At 38.3% G+C, this 15,709-nt stretch overlaps 1 protein-coding gene across 1 annotated transcript; it reads right to left on the bottom strand.

Annotated features, from left to right (window-relative positions):
* Window positions 1-17: 17 nt before the first annotated feature.
* On the bottom strand, window positions 18-12,655 carry LOC102236779 (dipeptidyl peptidase 4-like). Its single transcript, XM_023329826.1, has 26 exons — window positions 12,468-12,655; window positions 12,299-12,386; window positions 10,935-11,030; window positions 10,204-10,298; window positions 10,021-10,095; window positions 9,885-9,937; window positions 9,658-9,730; window positions 8,600-8,720; window positions 8,064-8,218; window positions 7,888-7,985; window positions 7,665-7,794; window positions 5,216-5,251; window positions 4,858-4,956; window positions 4,684-4,754; window positions 3,652-3,705; window positions 3,451-3,563; window positions 3,301-3,348; window positions 3,125-3,223; window positions 2,250-2,319; window positions 1,965-2,159; window positions 1,782-1,836; window positions 1,495-1,594; window positions 1,348-1,406; window positions 1,201-1,273; window positions 564-637; window positions 18-472 (listed from the first exon to the last, which is right to left on the bottom strand). The coding sequence occupies exons 1-26, from the start codon at window positions 12,468-12,470 to the stop codon at window positions 380-382; spliced, it is 2,226 nt and encodes a 741-aa protein (XP_023185594.1). The 5' UTR covers window positions 12,471-12,655; the 3' UTR covers window positions 18-379.
* Between the last annotated feature and the right edge of the window lie 3,054 nt (window positions 12,656-15,709).

Below are 15,709 nucleotides of genomic sequence, written 5' to 3'. Positions count from 1 at the left end.
TTCTGCTTATGTTATTGAATAAGTCTAACAGCAGGCTAGCTGCTACAAGTTGTTTTTTTTACCCTCTTTTTTTTTTTACTGACCCCGCATACGCCTTTATGAGTTTTACAGGTTTTGTTTGTGTGGTTTCTGAAACGTACATTCTGAAGGAATATTTTGTTTGACATTACTGTTCTGATGAGAAAGGGTTTTCTTTGTATGTGAGTATTTTCTGTGCGCATCTTTATTTATATTCTCTGCTTTCAGGACATTAGCTTTCTATTTGGTAAATACATTTTGGCAAGGACTTTGTGGTTGGACTCCTAAGGGAGGAGATATGATAATTTAATACAGTTTTTATTACAACAATGTCTTATTCACATGAGAAAATGAAAACATCTTATTCAAAGCATTTTTTCAGGAATTTAGTCATGTGAATGTAGACATGCATGTTGGCAAAGCCATCCAGTCCATGATCCTTGTCCGTGTACCACTGAAAGGAAAACATAAAAAAAAACAACTTAAAAAATATATTTGGCAGATTTGTTCGTTAAATAATCATTTGGATTTTAAGGATTATTCACCATAGCATCAAAGTCCACCTGCTCATTTACCAAGGCTTCTGAGATCTCAGCAGCCTGCTGGAAGTGGACATTATCTAGAAAAAATACCAAACATTAATAAAATCAAGAGGTACCACAGTTGAACTTTGGTATAATTACATGCCACCATTTTAAATAAGGCAGAGACAGAGAGGAGAAAGACCAGCAACAAATGGCTACAGGCTAAAAACCCACGCTTGAATATTAATATCTACACTTGAATGCAGAGATTTACGTTGACAAATACCATAATAAAAAATAAAAAGAGTTTCCTGTGGTCTTATGAAACTTAAATTGAAATGGAGAATACCTTGTGAGAATGGTGGAAAACTTTCAAATGAGAAAATCGTTCTAATAAGAAGGTTGATGTCTTAAGAGTGTTATGCTCTTGTAGCCTAAAATTCATCTAAAATGATTTGGAAGACTCTTTATAAAAATTGGGCTAGTACGTTTCAAAATATTCTATATTTGTTTTTACAATAGAATCATTTTTGCATTTTCTTATAGGGGATGAAAATGTACATTTTCGTGGCCCAAGACTAATCTCATCTTCACAGTTGTGGCCCTAGTTGCAAAACATTTGGACACCGAGGGGGTCAGAACAACCATAGGAACTCACCGTCGGCTGTTCCGTGAACCAGAAGGTACTGCACTGAATGGAAATTCTTGGCTCTGGCCATTACTGTGGAGTTCTAAACACAGCCAGATTTATGGTTAGGCGATGAGATAACAGATGCGATGGCTGATAACGAATGGCGAAGCTTACGTTGTATCCGTCACGGTTCTCTGAGGGCTGCATCATGTAGCGCTCTGTGTAGATGGTGTCTGGAACAAACAGATCGATGCAGATCTTGTAATGTCCCGTTATTAAAGCGGTCCAAAGTAGGACGACTATCAACACCAATTAAAATACCATAATATTCCCATTTGGACACCGGCGCCACTGACATCCCACATTTGAAAACGCCGCTGTTAGAGCCCAAGACCATTGAAGATACATATCCACCATAGGACTGTGGAAGATAAGACACCTCATTACATCAGCTCATCCGCACTATAAAACACACTGACGTCAGAGTGGAACATTAACTTATTTTTAGAGCCATGACTTGGCCTTTGTACTATAAAAAATTACACATCAACAGCTCCAATCCTATTCTTACACAGTCCATATTTGCTTTCTAAGTCTTGACTACTTACCCATCCCCATATAGCAATCCTATCTTTATCAATGAATCCCATTTTGATGAACTCCCTTTAGAGAAAAGACGATAAAAGGTAATTATTTTGTGGAATTCATGAGAACTGCATTGCACTATGACAAAAAGTATTTTTATTGAGACTTTTCAGGCGAGGCGAGATGTTTGCGTGAGATTCTCTTACTTAGCTGCCGTTATCTGGTCTTCCACCTCGGAGGTTCCTAGGCGTTTGTAGATTTCGAACATCAGCTGGTCACCCTGGTAACCGCTTCCTCTTCCGTCAAAGCTGGCAACGATGACTTTCTCAGTGCTGGCCAGGAAGGTGGACCAGCCTATTCTGTACCTGGAGTCCACTAACTGGCTGCAAGGACCTGCATAGCTAGAAGGGTGTGCAGATTTGTTTGTTTTTTTGTGTGTGAGTTAAGTTTCTATGTATTTTAGTTATTTCTTTAGTACAGTGGATCCTTACACATCAATTAGCAAAGGGTACTTCTTGGACTCATCAAAGCCTGGGGGTAAATACATCTGATACCAAAGATCTGTGAATAAAAAGAAATGCATTTTTTTCTTTGGAGATAGAAATTGACAGTTTAAGGCCACAATTATGTATCTTTCTGAAAACCAATGTAAAAAAGAATCATTGATCAATTCACAATTGTAAACAAAATTTCTGACTGCTTCAAACAACTCACACACTCCTAGGGGTATGGAAGAGGATTAGAACCACTGGAGAAAAAAGAAAGATTTTTTTTTATTCCTCAGTGAATTTCTGCCAAAATTTCAGAATTTTTTTTTCAAATATTTCTGAGATTTTGAATTTTTTTCAAAAATTTCTGGGGGGTTTTTCTAGAAAATTGCTGAGATCAATCTCAAAATTTTGAGTTTCTTTTTCCCCCCAGAAATGTACTACTATTTTTTTTCTATCTACAATGGCCCTAATGCTCCGTCATAGAATTCTGACTTCAATCTCAGAATTCTGGCTTTTTTTTTCTTAGCGTGTCAGAATTCTTTAAAATCCGAATTTGTTCTCAGAATTCTGAGATTAAAGTTAGAATTATGTTTTTTTTTCAATGGCTATAACCGTCTTCCTATAGAGGCAATTTACAGAGACCAAATAAATGTTAAGTTTACGACTTCTTTGAGCAGTCCTACTCACCGCTCAAAGCACTTTTACACTAGAGCCACTCACAAACATACACACATGGATCAGTAGTCCATGCACAGAACACCACTGTATTGCAGGGGGAAGCTGGAATTGAACCCAGATCTTTCGCGTTGCAAGACTCGACAGCTACAAAAGGAAGTATGTAATAAATGTCTACCAGTCACAGATTCATTACTTACTATATTTGCCAATCTTAAGGGTCCCTTGGCGCTTAGTGGGCATCTGGATGTCGGCTATTGCATCGCTAAATACCTTGTTGTCCTCCAAAACCTTGATCTCTAGAAATAAGAACAAGTAAATATAGGTTTTCTGTCTTCATGTCATTTACAGATAATTTATCTAAACTGTAGCTTACTTTTAAAAATGCTAGTTTCTACAAGAAAGTGCTGTGGAATTCTGGGACCTTAAAGCAAAAAACAAACAAAAAATCCAGTGTCATTGTTATAAAAATATAAAAATACATAAAGTGGCAACTTTATCAAAAGTCAGATGAGGTATAACTGACCGTGGCAGCTGAAGCGGTAGTAAGAAGCATTGTGGCTGAAGTAGGCGGTGTTATATTCACATTCTTTTTGAAGAGAGCAGGTGAGACACTTATAGCTAATGTTTTTCGTCCACCTGGCGTCCAAACATGCAACATGTAAATGTTAATAAGTTTTCCTTATGGAAATGAAACTTCCTACAAGAGCGACATCCAAATTCTTACTGGTAGATGTTCCTCCCTCCTGGATTGCGGTTCTGTTCGTTGTTCGAATAATACCTGAGGAGAAAATGGAATCCAGAAAGAATTTATCACTGTGTGGTTTTCTGAATGTGGAATTAAGTTTTTAGAGGAATCAATATTGCTGGAAATAGAATAAAGTAGCGGAAAACAATGAGATTTCATTTGGTTTCAAGTGGTATTACTTTTTTTTTTTTTATTGTCTAGCTGTTGGGACTTTGCCAGCCTCTTCACTAAGACAGTCTTATAATGTGATTACATCAGCTAGAACTTTGAAGGTCTTGTTGTGTATTGGTGGGAACAACTCAGGGAAGCCAAACACAGCAAGTTTGTTTCTTTTTTACTCCAAGTTTTTCTAAATTTGAAGAAAAAAAGAAAAAGAGGGGAGCTTAGGCAAACTTCAAGATGAAAAGTTGGGGTCCCAATTATAGATGTTTTCTAAGGATTTCTCAATATGTATATGCAAGACATTTCCTGTGGGCATTGCTACAGCTAGCATTTATAGCTAGCAGTAGTGAATGCTAGCTTAAAAGCCAGAACCTGCCCAAGAAGTAGCAGCAAGTGGCTAGATGTGTGTTGCTAGATTTACCTTTAGGAAGAACAATCCTGCATTTACAGTATGAACATTTGGTCAAATTCCACAAACATATCACTTAAAGCCCAAGAGATGTCTTTTAACGGCATCTAACGTCTCTTTTAATTTGGAGGGAAACAGACTATTGTTGTAGATGCCCCAAAAAACTTTGACCAAAAGTCCTACATAAATAATAAAAAAAAGTAATGTGGACAGAACTTGGTCCAGAAAGTGGGACCATATGTTTAGCTTTTAGCTACAAGAGCTAGCTAGATGTGTGCAACTGGTGATGGTGGAAATCTGGCTATATTCAACACACATGTGCAGTCCAACAATTTAGACCTTTTTCTAAGAAGAAAATAATTTAAAAGTCACATTCAGAGGGAATATATTTAAAGAGACATGAACAGCTGCGTCCAATTTAAATCGCTGAGAAAACTTACACACTGTCTTCACTGACTTTCAGAATTTCAATGTCTTCCCAGTACCCAGGTGAGATGGGTGTTGCCTTTCCCTGGATGACAAGCCAGAGCAGAGTGAGTGTTCATAAAAGACATTGTGCAAGATTTTTATTTTTATTTTACTTCTGTTGTTGTTTTTTTTATCATTCTACTCACCCCAACCACATGATGAATGTGCTTGTACATCGTCGAATCAGTCATGATCAGGTAGTAACTGTTCCCGTCAGGCGCAAAAACTGGCTCTTGTGGAGAAAACTAGGAGAAAATATAAAAAAATGCAGTTTGACATAAAGCCACCCCCTGATTTTAAGTCATAATTGAAAACATTTAAACATAGATCATGTACATTAACATGTAGCTCAGCCCAACAGCGGGCTTGTGCAATAACAGCGAAGTTGCATATGTTTTAAATGACCTGCAGTGCCTGACACCGCAGGTCATGATGGTCTTATCATGGAATTTGCAGATTAGAGGAAAAAAAAAAATTACATTTTACCAAAGGGAGTTGACTTACCCGTCCAATCCAGCCTGGACTTGTCAGCTCCAGATGCTGTAATCAGATAACAGTGGGTTTATGGCTGTTGTAAGTCACGTTTCATTAAAATGCACGAACCTTTATCTCAGCAGCTCGAAGCAGAGAGACGCCTCTAAACAGAAAAGAATTTAGGAAAAATGTTTCCGGATGATCTCCACTTTGTTGGAAGTAGGGCTCTACTAACCAGCAAACAACTTTTAGGCAGCTATTAAATGTACTTTATTTAGCAAAAATTTCTGTTTTTTTCCAAATAGTTTTTTTTTTTTATTGATCTTATGTAGTATTCTAAATTTAAATGTCGTGTTTTCACCAGCTGTTAGCACAAATCATCATGATTAGAATCAATCTTTCTCTATATTCAGTTCAATTCAAAATTAATTTATTGATCCCAGAGGGAAAATGAATGTTGTTGTAACTCATTTAATTAAAGAGTTACTGTAAATGGTGATGCGGGGTTTCCGCGCAGTAATAAAGGGCAGTAAAAGGTAGTAAATGTAATGAGCTCAAATTAAGGCCAGTAAAAGGTAACAAACAGAATTTCTCTTGGTAGTCAATTTTTCATCACTCCTTCAATATATTTTGGCTTTCCCATTGATGCTGACTTTTTAAGTTTGTTTAACTATAAAATCTGTATAAAAATAACTACTGGCAGGACCTGAGTTGACGTTGATAGACTGGATTGGTTCCAGTGTCCCAGTGTGGGAACGGCCTGTTGCATACCTGTCAAGTCTCCTGTTTTGGACGGGAAACGACCGTGTTTTACCCCTCTCTCCTGGCATGCTCCCATATTAGTACTTCCCCATAAGCTTCCCACCACCCCCACAAAGAACACAAAGAACAGAACAGTCAGTCCGTTAGAGTTTTCTATTCTCAGGCTTGATGTTTATTTTGGGATAATAAAGTCATCTTCTGAACACAGCGGTGGCTGATTAGCCAATTTAAATGCCTGCTAAACTGATGATCTGTCAGAGAGTGAGCGTATGGGTCACTCAGGACCCATACGCTCACTTTTTTTTTTTCCTGAACTGAAACACCAAAATTCTGCTGTACATATAAAATGTTTTCATTAAAACCTTTCACTGACCTGTGAAACCTTGGATATTATAAGTGGATTAAAGTTTTGTCTTACATGGGCCATCATGTTATGTGGGTCAGTGCTGTGAATTCACTAGTGTTGTACCGATCGCCAATTACCAATCTTTAAAAAGCCAATTCCAATTTTAGCTGATACCAATTTTTTTTTTTGCATGAAATGTTGTTAAATATACCCAGAAAGTCACTGAGTTGGCAACAGTGGGGCAACTATTGTTAACTGCAAGCATATATCAGTCCAACCTCTTTCACTGGAGAGCAGAAGAGGACAGCGGTTGAATTTTAGATCTTTATTGAGGTAAATAAGATCGGTTTCAGATGTAAATATCGTCTGATCAAACTTACCAAACTTAAGAAAATCGACGACAATAAATTGGCTGGCTGATAAATTGGCACACCCGTAGAATTCACTGCTCTCATTAAAAAAGACTGCTGCTCGATTTTGTGTTGGTAGTAAAAATATTGTAGAGGTAGTAAAATAGGTAGTAAAAGGTTGTAAATTAAACTCTAGGATTGCCTGTATAAACCCTGGGATGGGTGTGGTGAAGGAAAGAGCTCCTGTAGCAGTCTATATTACAGCAAATTTGAAGTAGCCTCTGATTGAAGATGCCCTGTATTTTTTCTATGACCGTATTATGAAGAGTATTGTCAGCCATAGGATAGTTAAGGTTTACCAAAAGACTCGTAGGAGTCAGGAACGCACTTTGCTTGTCATCTCCATGATTAAACACGGCAGCTTTCATTAATACGGTTTTGTACTCTACTGCTTCTAGAAACAGTCCAAGAACTAAAGAAAAAGCAGTTTTCTGGCAATAAGTAAACTTTTTTTGATGTCTGGAAAATGAGCCATTTCAAAAACCTCCCAATGTTGCCTAGCAACGTAAGCGGAGCTGGTCAGCTGGTGGCTACATTTCTTCTGCTTCTCGCTCTCACTCAGTATCAAAGATACTGCAGTTCTGTTTGCAGCCATTTTGACTTGTATTTAGTGTGAGTGTAAGCAAGGAGCTGGAGGGCGTGGCCAGCAGCAGCTTATTTGCATAAAAGTGACAGAATCCTCAAATATTTCATACTGAAAGGGGATTAAAATAGGCAGAACATAGCAGATGAAATCTCATTATCAGAGAATAATTTTGTGCAAAAAATTCAGTTAACTTGTTTTGTGTGTCCCATAGACCTATATCCTGATTTATTCAAGGAAGCATAATAGACCCCCTTTAAAACCTTGTAGCATTTCAGTTCCACACTAACTTGACGCCACAATGAAGTTTGGGAAAATGTGAAAGTTTATCACATGTGAATTTTACACATGTACCGGTACACATGATTTAGGACTGACCTCAACAGGATCCCAGCTGCTTCCATTAAGGTCATAAATCTGAAGGATGAGTTGGTTCTGTTGTCTCTTTAACCACTGAACAGCTATCCGGGTGTCAGTCACCCAGGTAACGGTAGCCAAGTAGTGTTCACTGTGGATGGAGGGGAAAAAGGTGAATCAAATTCTCTGTTTCTGTCAAATTCCTTTAGGGGTATGACCTCATGCATTACATATCCTGTATTACATTGATTTGTATGAGTCTGGAACAACAACTTCTGTGACTATTGTGGTGTTGTCAGTGTCCACAACAAACAGCTTCACAACCGGGTTGGGAGTACCTGGCTGCAACAAAGCACAACATGAAAGATGAACCAGGAAGTCCATAATACAAGAGAGGCCGTGACAAGAACAAAGACCCACCTTAGGATAAGGAATTGAAATAGTGCTGGGGTACTGGCCCTCGCCATACCAAGGGTACTCAATATTGTGCACCAGGGTGTCATTGAATTCAGCATATGCCAAATACTTCCCCCCAGGTGACCACCAGAAGCCCTGGTTGGATGAGAACATCTCCTCTGAAAGTAGAAAATATAAAGAAATGTAGAAGCAAAAACCCACATGTTCAAAGTTTTGTTCTGGTTGACTTCATGTAGTATTTGAAGTTGCCACACAATGATTCAGAGGTAACATTAAATTCATATTTGCGGTGGGGTATGCCATATATTCTTAGAAGGGGCGTTGAGTTGTAGCAGAAATCCCCCATCTGGAAGAAATCAGCCTCATGACAAAATGCCAGAAGGAAATGCCCGACCGCATTCTTGACATTTTTTTTTTTTTTAAAGAATATCAGAATGTCAGCAATGGTAGCTGTTTTGACAGCAGGGTTGGAAAATCTGACAGTACAGTCATAAGTGGGGAGGTTCCTCATGGAAAAAATTAATCTGATTCTTTGTTACCCTCATACACCCAATCTGGAATCCCGTTTAATATCTTGTTTGGCTCTCCATTGGAAGTGATTGGCTTTGGCAGTGACTCGGGGCTGGTCTTCAGAAACACGTTGTTGTCCCAAACATAAGCCTGGAAATCAAACAGGAAGGGGATGCAAATGTAAAAAAACACAGATTTCTCCTGAAATGTTGCTAATTCTTCCAGTATGGTAGTAAATGGTAATTCACTTCAATACAGAAAACGTTAAGGCATAAAAAAAAGACAATCTAATCATTATCAGGTTCTAAAAATATTTTTGATTTAGTTCCTATTTATTAAACACAAACATGGTGGAAAAAAAGTGTTGTCAAAGTAAGTGTTACAAAACCACATCTAAAGGCGATCCATCTTCTATACATAACCAAATGTGACCAAAGTAGACATGTGCACGGCGGTGAGAGGTTGATGATCTGGGCATGTCTTGTAGTGACAGAATTGTCACTACATCAACCACAAACTGCTTTCCATACTGAGCAAAATGAATCCGGATCCCAACAGAACCCACCACAGAAAAGAACCAAGGTGTTGCGATGGTCAAGTGAAAGTCCAGACTTTAACATTACAAAGTTATGCAAAAAAATAAATAAATAAAAAAATCCTGCAAACTGTAAAGTAGAGGCTTAAATTCCTCAAAAAAACCAACCAGCTACTGAAAGTAGAGCAAAGCGCACGCACCCCACAGTGCTTCGTCATATTAATCACACATCCCAGATGATTTCCACTTGAATCACCGTGCGGTTACCACAGGTGACAAAAATGGAGCTGGAAGATCTGAATCAAAAGCTAAAAACTGGGTCAAGTTTGAATTTTTAGGCCCAATCTAAACTCTACTCAACATATCCATGTTTGTCCAGGAGAGTTATTGCTGCTAAATGATTCTAAAAGCTACTCAATCCTAGTAACTGCTTATTGTAGTTACTCATGAAGGCAAAGTTTGGTTTTCACACAAACGTTTTTCCATTTTGACTGTTTGCTTTTGCTTAGTACTGCGCTTTCTTTTCAACACCACTGTCTCCTGCAGGCTTACCAGTTTGTTCCCTGCTGGGGCCCATGCAAAGTACTGGACTACATCTGGAATGCCAGAGGAAGAGATATTTTTTCTGAAAGAGATTGTCGCGAATCAGTGATTTTGTTATACATATATTTATATGTTCAGTAGAAATGCTGAAATTTGTGGAGTATGTATTGTCAGGAAATATTTTGGATTTTCTAGCTGCAGTTACCAGAATATCGGTAGATCAACAAGTGACTTACCCTGACTCGCGATCATACAGCGAGTAAGAAGCTGTGAACGAATGTCTCCACACCTGAGTGGAGGAAAGCAGAAAGGGTCAAAAGCCTCCAATGTGTCAGGTTTGACTCTAAACAAGTAAATAGAAGCTTCATGTACCTTATTGTAGTTGCTCACGAAGGCAACATATTTGCGATCAGCAGACAGCTTGTAGTCAAAAGCGTGGTGTTCGATCTATCTTGTTCAAAGAAAGACTTAAGTACTGATGCATTATCTTGGAAGCAACACCACATTTGTTAAGATTGACATGATCTTTGTTTTAATCGCATAAGGATGACTTACAAACTTGTCTTTTGTTAGAAACACTTCAGAAACGTTTGTTTTCAAGTTGACGAGGGAGACGGAGTCATCGCTTTCTTTATGCAGGTACTCGTAATCTGTTGTGGACGACAGAAATCTGTGTACATTAAGCATGAAACACAAGACAGTCAAGGAGAAACTCCCTGATAGTGAGTCCAAAAAGAGAAGAAAACAACTTGGGAGCATGAGTAATGTAATGATCTAATGGTGCATGCCGCATTTTCCAGGAAGTAAGAAAGACAATGCTACACTTCTTAAACTTTTTCAGTATTTTTACCAATGAAAAGTGTGAAGAGTTTGTAGTTCTGGAACATTGTAGAGAATGAATATAATTTGATATAAATCACATGTTGAATGTCTGGCTTGTTCTTCTGTTGGAAACTGAACCTCCATCCATGTTGGTATATCACATAAAATACTGAATCCTAAGCTCTATAGTTGGAATGTGACAAAATATGACAAAGTACTAAAGATACTAAAACTCAACATTTCAAAGCACTGCAACAGTTAAAGAGTCTGACTGTAACTTCATAGACTGTATTAGAGGTTCAGTCTGGTGAAACAGTAACTAAGAAGCACAACCAATAAAAAGATTGCATAATAAAAGTCTTCAATGATGCATTTATGGCTTTACACACTGGTACAAGCTTAGATGTTATCAGTATCATAATATTCTAATCTTTTTTGTTTTTTTAGCTTCCTCCCCCCCTCACCTGAAATCCATTTCATGTTGTAGGACGCTGGTTTCAGAGAGGAGTTGAAGACGTCCAGTAGGCCGAACGTTTTCATGTCCTCGGCGTTTCCATCGTCTGAAACACAGTTGTTACCAAATTAGCTTTCATTAGCGATTTCTAACTCCGTCCCTGTCATTATTTAGTTCAGGAAAATACATTTGAGCTCAAAAATCTCACCCAAATTTTATCTTAAAGACTGAAAGTTGGACTTGATTAGCCCACAACACGTTTCCAACCACATTTAGACATTTCTAACACACACAAGCCTCAACTTATATCCATTGAAAGTCATTTTCTATATTTGACTTATGTTATTCAAAATCCTCTGTAATAAATATCTACTGTGATGGCGAGCCACACAGGAAAAGATCCACACTTTGGTTTCACTTATCTTACTTTGTAGTCGCTACTTTAACACATCTACCAACACTGGGTTACTTCAAGTCATTTGAGTTTCATCATTAGTTCTAATACTGTTTCATAACAGTCAACTATCCCAATATCAGAATCAAAACATCTGTAAATCAGAACAGCAAGAAATTGTTTTCAGATATAAATGTGAACTGATGCAATTTTTTCTACAACTGTCAAACATTGAATTACCGCCAACACTGGACAAACATGGATATGTTTCTATTTCTTATCAGTCAGTCCAGGAAAACGTGTAAATTCTCAAAATTTAGCCAAAATACAAACTCAAATCATTGAGAATTAGTTCCCACATTTGATGAAAGCTTTTCAACCACATTCAAACTCATAGACGTCTCTATGTTGATATCTTTTAATTTACCAATTCAACTAAACTGTCACACAGTTTACATGTAAAACAATATTATATTTTGTATGTCCATCACACAGCTGCGACAGACTGGCGACCTGTCCAGAGTGTACCCCGCCTCTGGTCCGAAACGATAGACCCCACTAAGGACAAGAAAATGGAAGGATGTCCATCACACAGATTAATGCCTAGAGGTTTGTTCTGTTCTGTGTTCCTCCTGTTACGACACGGTCGTGTTTTATTAGTGTCAGTCTTTTCGGATGGGTCACGTATTTTTTTAAAATACATATCCAAATCCAAACTGACCAAAATGTTAGATTTGTGTTCCGGATGTTCTTGTTTAGTGGTTTTGCCGGGGAAAATGGTGGAGAAAAACGGTATGGTTTGACTTACAAACTCCTGACTCGTACAGAATACTCGGCATTTGTTTTTGACTGAAACCGTCAATATCTGAACCGAGTATTTCCCTTTGAAGTTGTGACATTTAACTTCTCGTGCGTAATGACGCGCGCGGTTCTGTCAGCGGCGCGTGCCACAGCAGGACCTTTTAATAGCAAACACTCACCCTTCAAGAATATAACGGTGGGCACCACTATCAATACAACGACCACCGTGGCTCCTAAGACTCCGACCAGCACTTTGGCGATGGAAACCTGGCCGGGAACGAAAGACGAGAAGCCCGCTTTTAAAAGAGCCAAAACACAGAAATGTGTAAGTGTGAACAAAATACTGACCATTGCTTCTCTGATTACCACCCGTCCAAATCACAACCGCGTCGATATCCACAAGGCTACAAACGCGGACAACTGCAAAGTAACGCGAAAGTCATGCTTTGGAGTTAAACATTATCTCAGCCGAAGTTTCAAAGGTGGGACAGTAAGTCTGCGGTGTAAAGTTCTTCAGCATTTGAGGAAGTGGCTTTCCCAAACTGCCCGCCGTCACAACACACTCGTATGTGGAAACATCGCGCTCACCAGGCGTCAGCCTCTTCCAAAATAACTGATTATTTATTGCTGTATTTGCATTGTTGTTCAGTTTTCCTACAGATAGAAACTCATAAATTTATTAAATACGTACGAGTGTTTGTTTTGACTATTTTTGGTGATTAGAACTTAGAGCTAATGAAACACAAATTTCAGTTTCCTAAAAAAAATACCAAAAAAGATTTAAGACCATTAAAATAATTTGCATACATAAGTGTATTCAGCTGCATTAGGGTTTAAAGGAACTTAGTAGTTACTTTCTGTAGCTTTCCCTGAATTTATCTAGTACTTTCTGTAATCTTTAGCAAACTCAGTTTTATAGGCGTTTTGGAAAAGTCTCAAAAAACCAAGTCATGACATAGTACTGCTCAGTTTCTGAGAGTACCCTGAGAGTTCTGAGAAACTAATCAGAACTTTTGATTTATTATTAATCAAATAAAATCCCAGAAAGTAAGCAGCATATACTTAAGGTTTCTGGTGAGTCCCATGAAAGTTTCAGGAAAATGACATGAATGTTTCAGAAGGTACCCAGTAAACTCCACAAAGTTTCATCAACACACCTGTTTAGATCCATTAAAGTTCCAATAAAGTACCTGGTAAGATACTGAACAGTTACATGAATTTATTTTTTAAGTCCCATGAAAGTTCTGGAAAGTCTACTAAAAAAAGTACCCAGTAAGTTCCATGAAAATTATGTAAAAGTTCCTGGTAAGTTCCAAGAAAATTTCTGAAAATAACCTCTAAGGTCCACAAAACAATGGAATATGTTATGCAGGGCTATACTCACGAATATTATGGCCTACTCAATGATGGAGAACCAGTTGTCTCAACACAAGCAACAAAGACAATGCTTTGAGTATTGTGAAGTACGGTTCAATTTTGGGGGAGATTTTCAAGATTGTTTCTAGAGTTAAAGTTTCAAGGACTACAACAGACCGATGTAACCAAGACATCAGGCCACAACGGTTACCTTGCTTGTGTTGACTTAACCGTGAGATGCCAGAAGCATCTTAAATGTTTTAAAGAGTAACCGTCTTTCAGTGTCTAAACTCCTCATTTCAGATGAAAGTAAATGTATTTTGCAAATCAAGATCTGAAAATCTGGAGAATAAATTGTTCAGCGAAACTAATTACATTTTTCATTCTCTTAGCAGGTATTCTTCCTGGATTGCCTCTTATTAACCTCCATCCATCTTTCCATTAGCTCAAGCCAAATTCCCTGAGCCGCTGAAGAAAAGTGTTCACACAGCATCAGCCTGCCACCACCATGGAGATGGTGTGCTAGACCATAGAAAGTATTTTCTAGAAAACCCAAATGAAAAGGATCCAACATATAAACGCCAGTCAGTCTCAATAGTCCGACCACAACCGGTCGGACTATTGCCTTTATGACAATTTCCACAGGTAAATTTACTGTCATAAAGTAGTGTTCTGATTGAAACACCTGACTACATTTATTGGACATTAAACTGTTCATTGCCACAACACTTAACATTTAGACAAAAGGGTAACGGCGCCTGCTAACAGAACCATCTGACAAGCTGCTTAATGCATAAAAAAATCGTATCTATTTTTGTCTACATGACTGAGAATGAACAATAAACAGAACTGTGAGGACTTTGTAATTTGTAGACACTCTCTACCTCCTGCATTGACAAAAACATAAGATAGATCTGTCTACTGCCATGACGACTCTGCATTCCTGTTGAATCGTATTGTAAAGTACAATATTACAAAGCCAACAAACTGGCTACCATAAATGTCCCTGAATTAATACTCAATATTTACAAAATCATTAATGACTCTCCATTGCTGAAGGGGGAGGGAAATTATGTACTCAATTGTAGAATGGTAAACCCAAAGTAAGCTTTATCATTTAATTCACATGCATTTAAAAAGAAGTATATGACAGCATTGCATACGTTCAAAACAAGGAGACTCTGAGTGTATTTTTGCCCCTTTTTTCCTGGATTGTGGAAGTTAGTCTTTTTGTACATAGTGTAAGAGCCGACTGTAAATGTTAACAGCCTGTTAAAAGCTTAACAAACACAGAGCTGTGTCTTTATGAGGATCAGACGTGGTATTATTCCGCACTCGTCCGCCTCACACCGGACATCCTCAGCAAACAAACAGACAGTGGATGTCTTCTCTAATGCGGCGTGGCTCTGTTTGAGGAGTGGTTCTTTGCAGATAAATCCGTTTACCAGACGCTTAAGCTGGCCGGGGCCGTTTATAGTTGTCACTCTGAATGCATTTGGTCTTTTTGGACAATTAGGGGGCCGATGTCACCGAGCTAGAGCAAAAACAAGACAATGAAGGAAAGTCATTTTTACCGTCTTGATGTACTTTTAGAGTACGTTACCAATCATATATCACAAAAGTTAACCTTGTATCTCAGTAGTGCTTGCTGTATTGTGTAAGAAATAGCAAAGTTATATGTGAAAATCTTCCACTTCAGTGTTTATTCTCAGGCATAAACAGGGAAGCTTGGCTATCACGTCAGCAGATGCGGTGCAAGGGTCAGAGCTGTTATGGCATTCTTGGCTTCAGGGGGTGATTTTGTTTAGGCTTGAGAGTTATTAGGGGGAGACTTGTGTTTGTAATGAGCCGCTAAAGCTTCTGTTTACATCCTTATAGCACATCCGCATGGTTCGGAGTAGCAAACCCAGTTTCCTCAAGCATTGCACTCATGTTTCAGTCTGATTAAGCCACAAACTTCAATGGATTTGATTGGGTTTTAAGTGACAGACCAACTCAAAGTAACACATGACTACTGTTAAGTGGATTGAAAAAAGAACACATTTTGCAATTATTTTTTGGACGAACCTTATCAAAACCCCAACCTCTTTCAGGCGTTCCCTGAGTCCTTTGAATGAAGAAGTTATCTGAACCGAGACTGATAAACGGCGACCGCATGGAGTTTGCACTTACCACAGGGAGGTTCTGTTGGATGTCATTGGTGTGAAAAGAAAAATAAATATCAAACTTTGTGG

The sequence above is a fragment of the Xiphophorus maculatus genome, chromosome 24, assembly GCF_002775205.1.
Source record: "Xiphophorus maculatus strain JP 163 A chromosome 24, X_maculatus-5.0-male, whole genome shotgun sequence".
NCBI classification, from domain to species: Eukaryota; Metazoa; Chordata; class Actinopteri; order Cyprinodontiformes; family Poeciliidae; genus Xiphophorus; species Xiphophorus maculatus.
This window is presented reverse-complemented; position numbering and strand designations above follow the sequence as displayed.

Excerpts from the sequence above, each read along its gene's own strand:
- LOC102236779 (XM_023329826.1), bottom strand. Across the intron at positions 9,731-9,884 it reads CTGTATGATCGCGAGTCAGG|AAAAAATATCTCTTCCTCTG; the intron begins GTAAGTCACTTG and ends AATCTCTTTCAG. Across the intron at positions 4,755-4,857 it reads ACATTCATCATGTGGTTGGG|GGAAAGGCAACACCCATCTC; the intron begins GTGAGTAGAATG and ends CTTGTCATCCAG.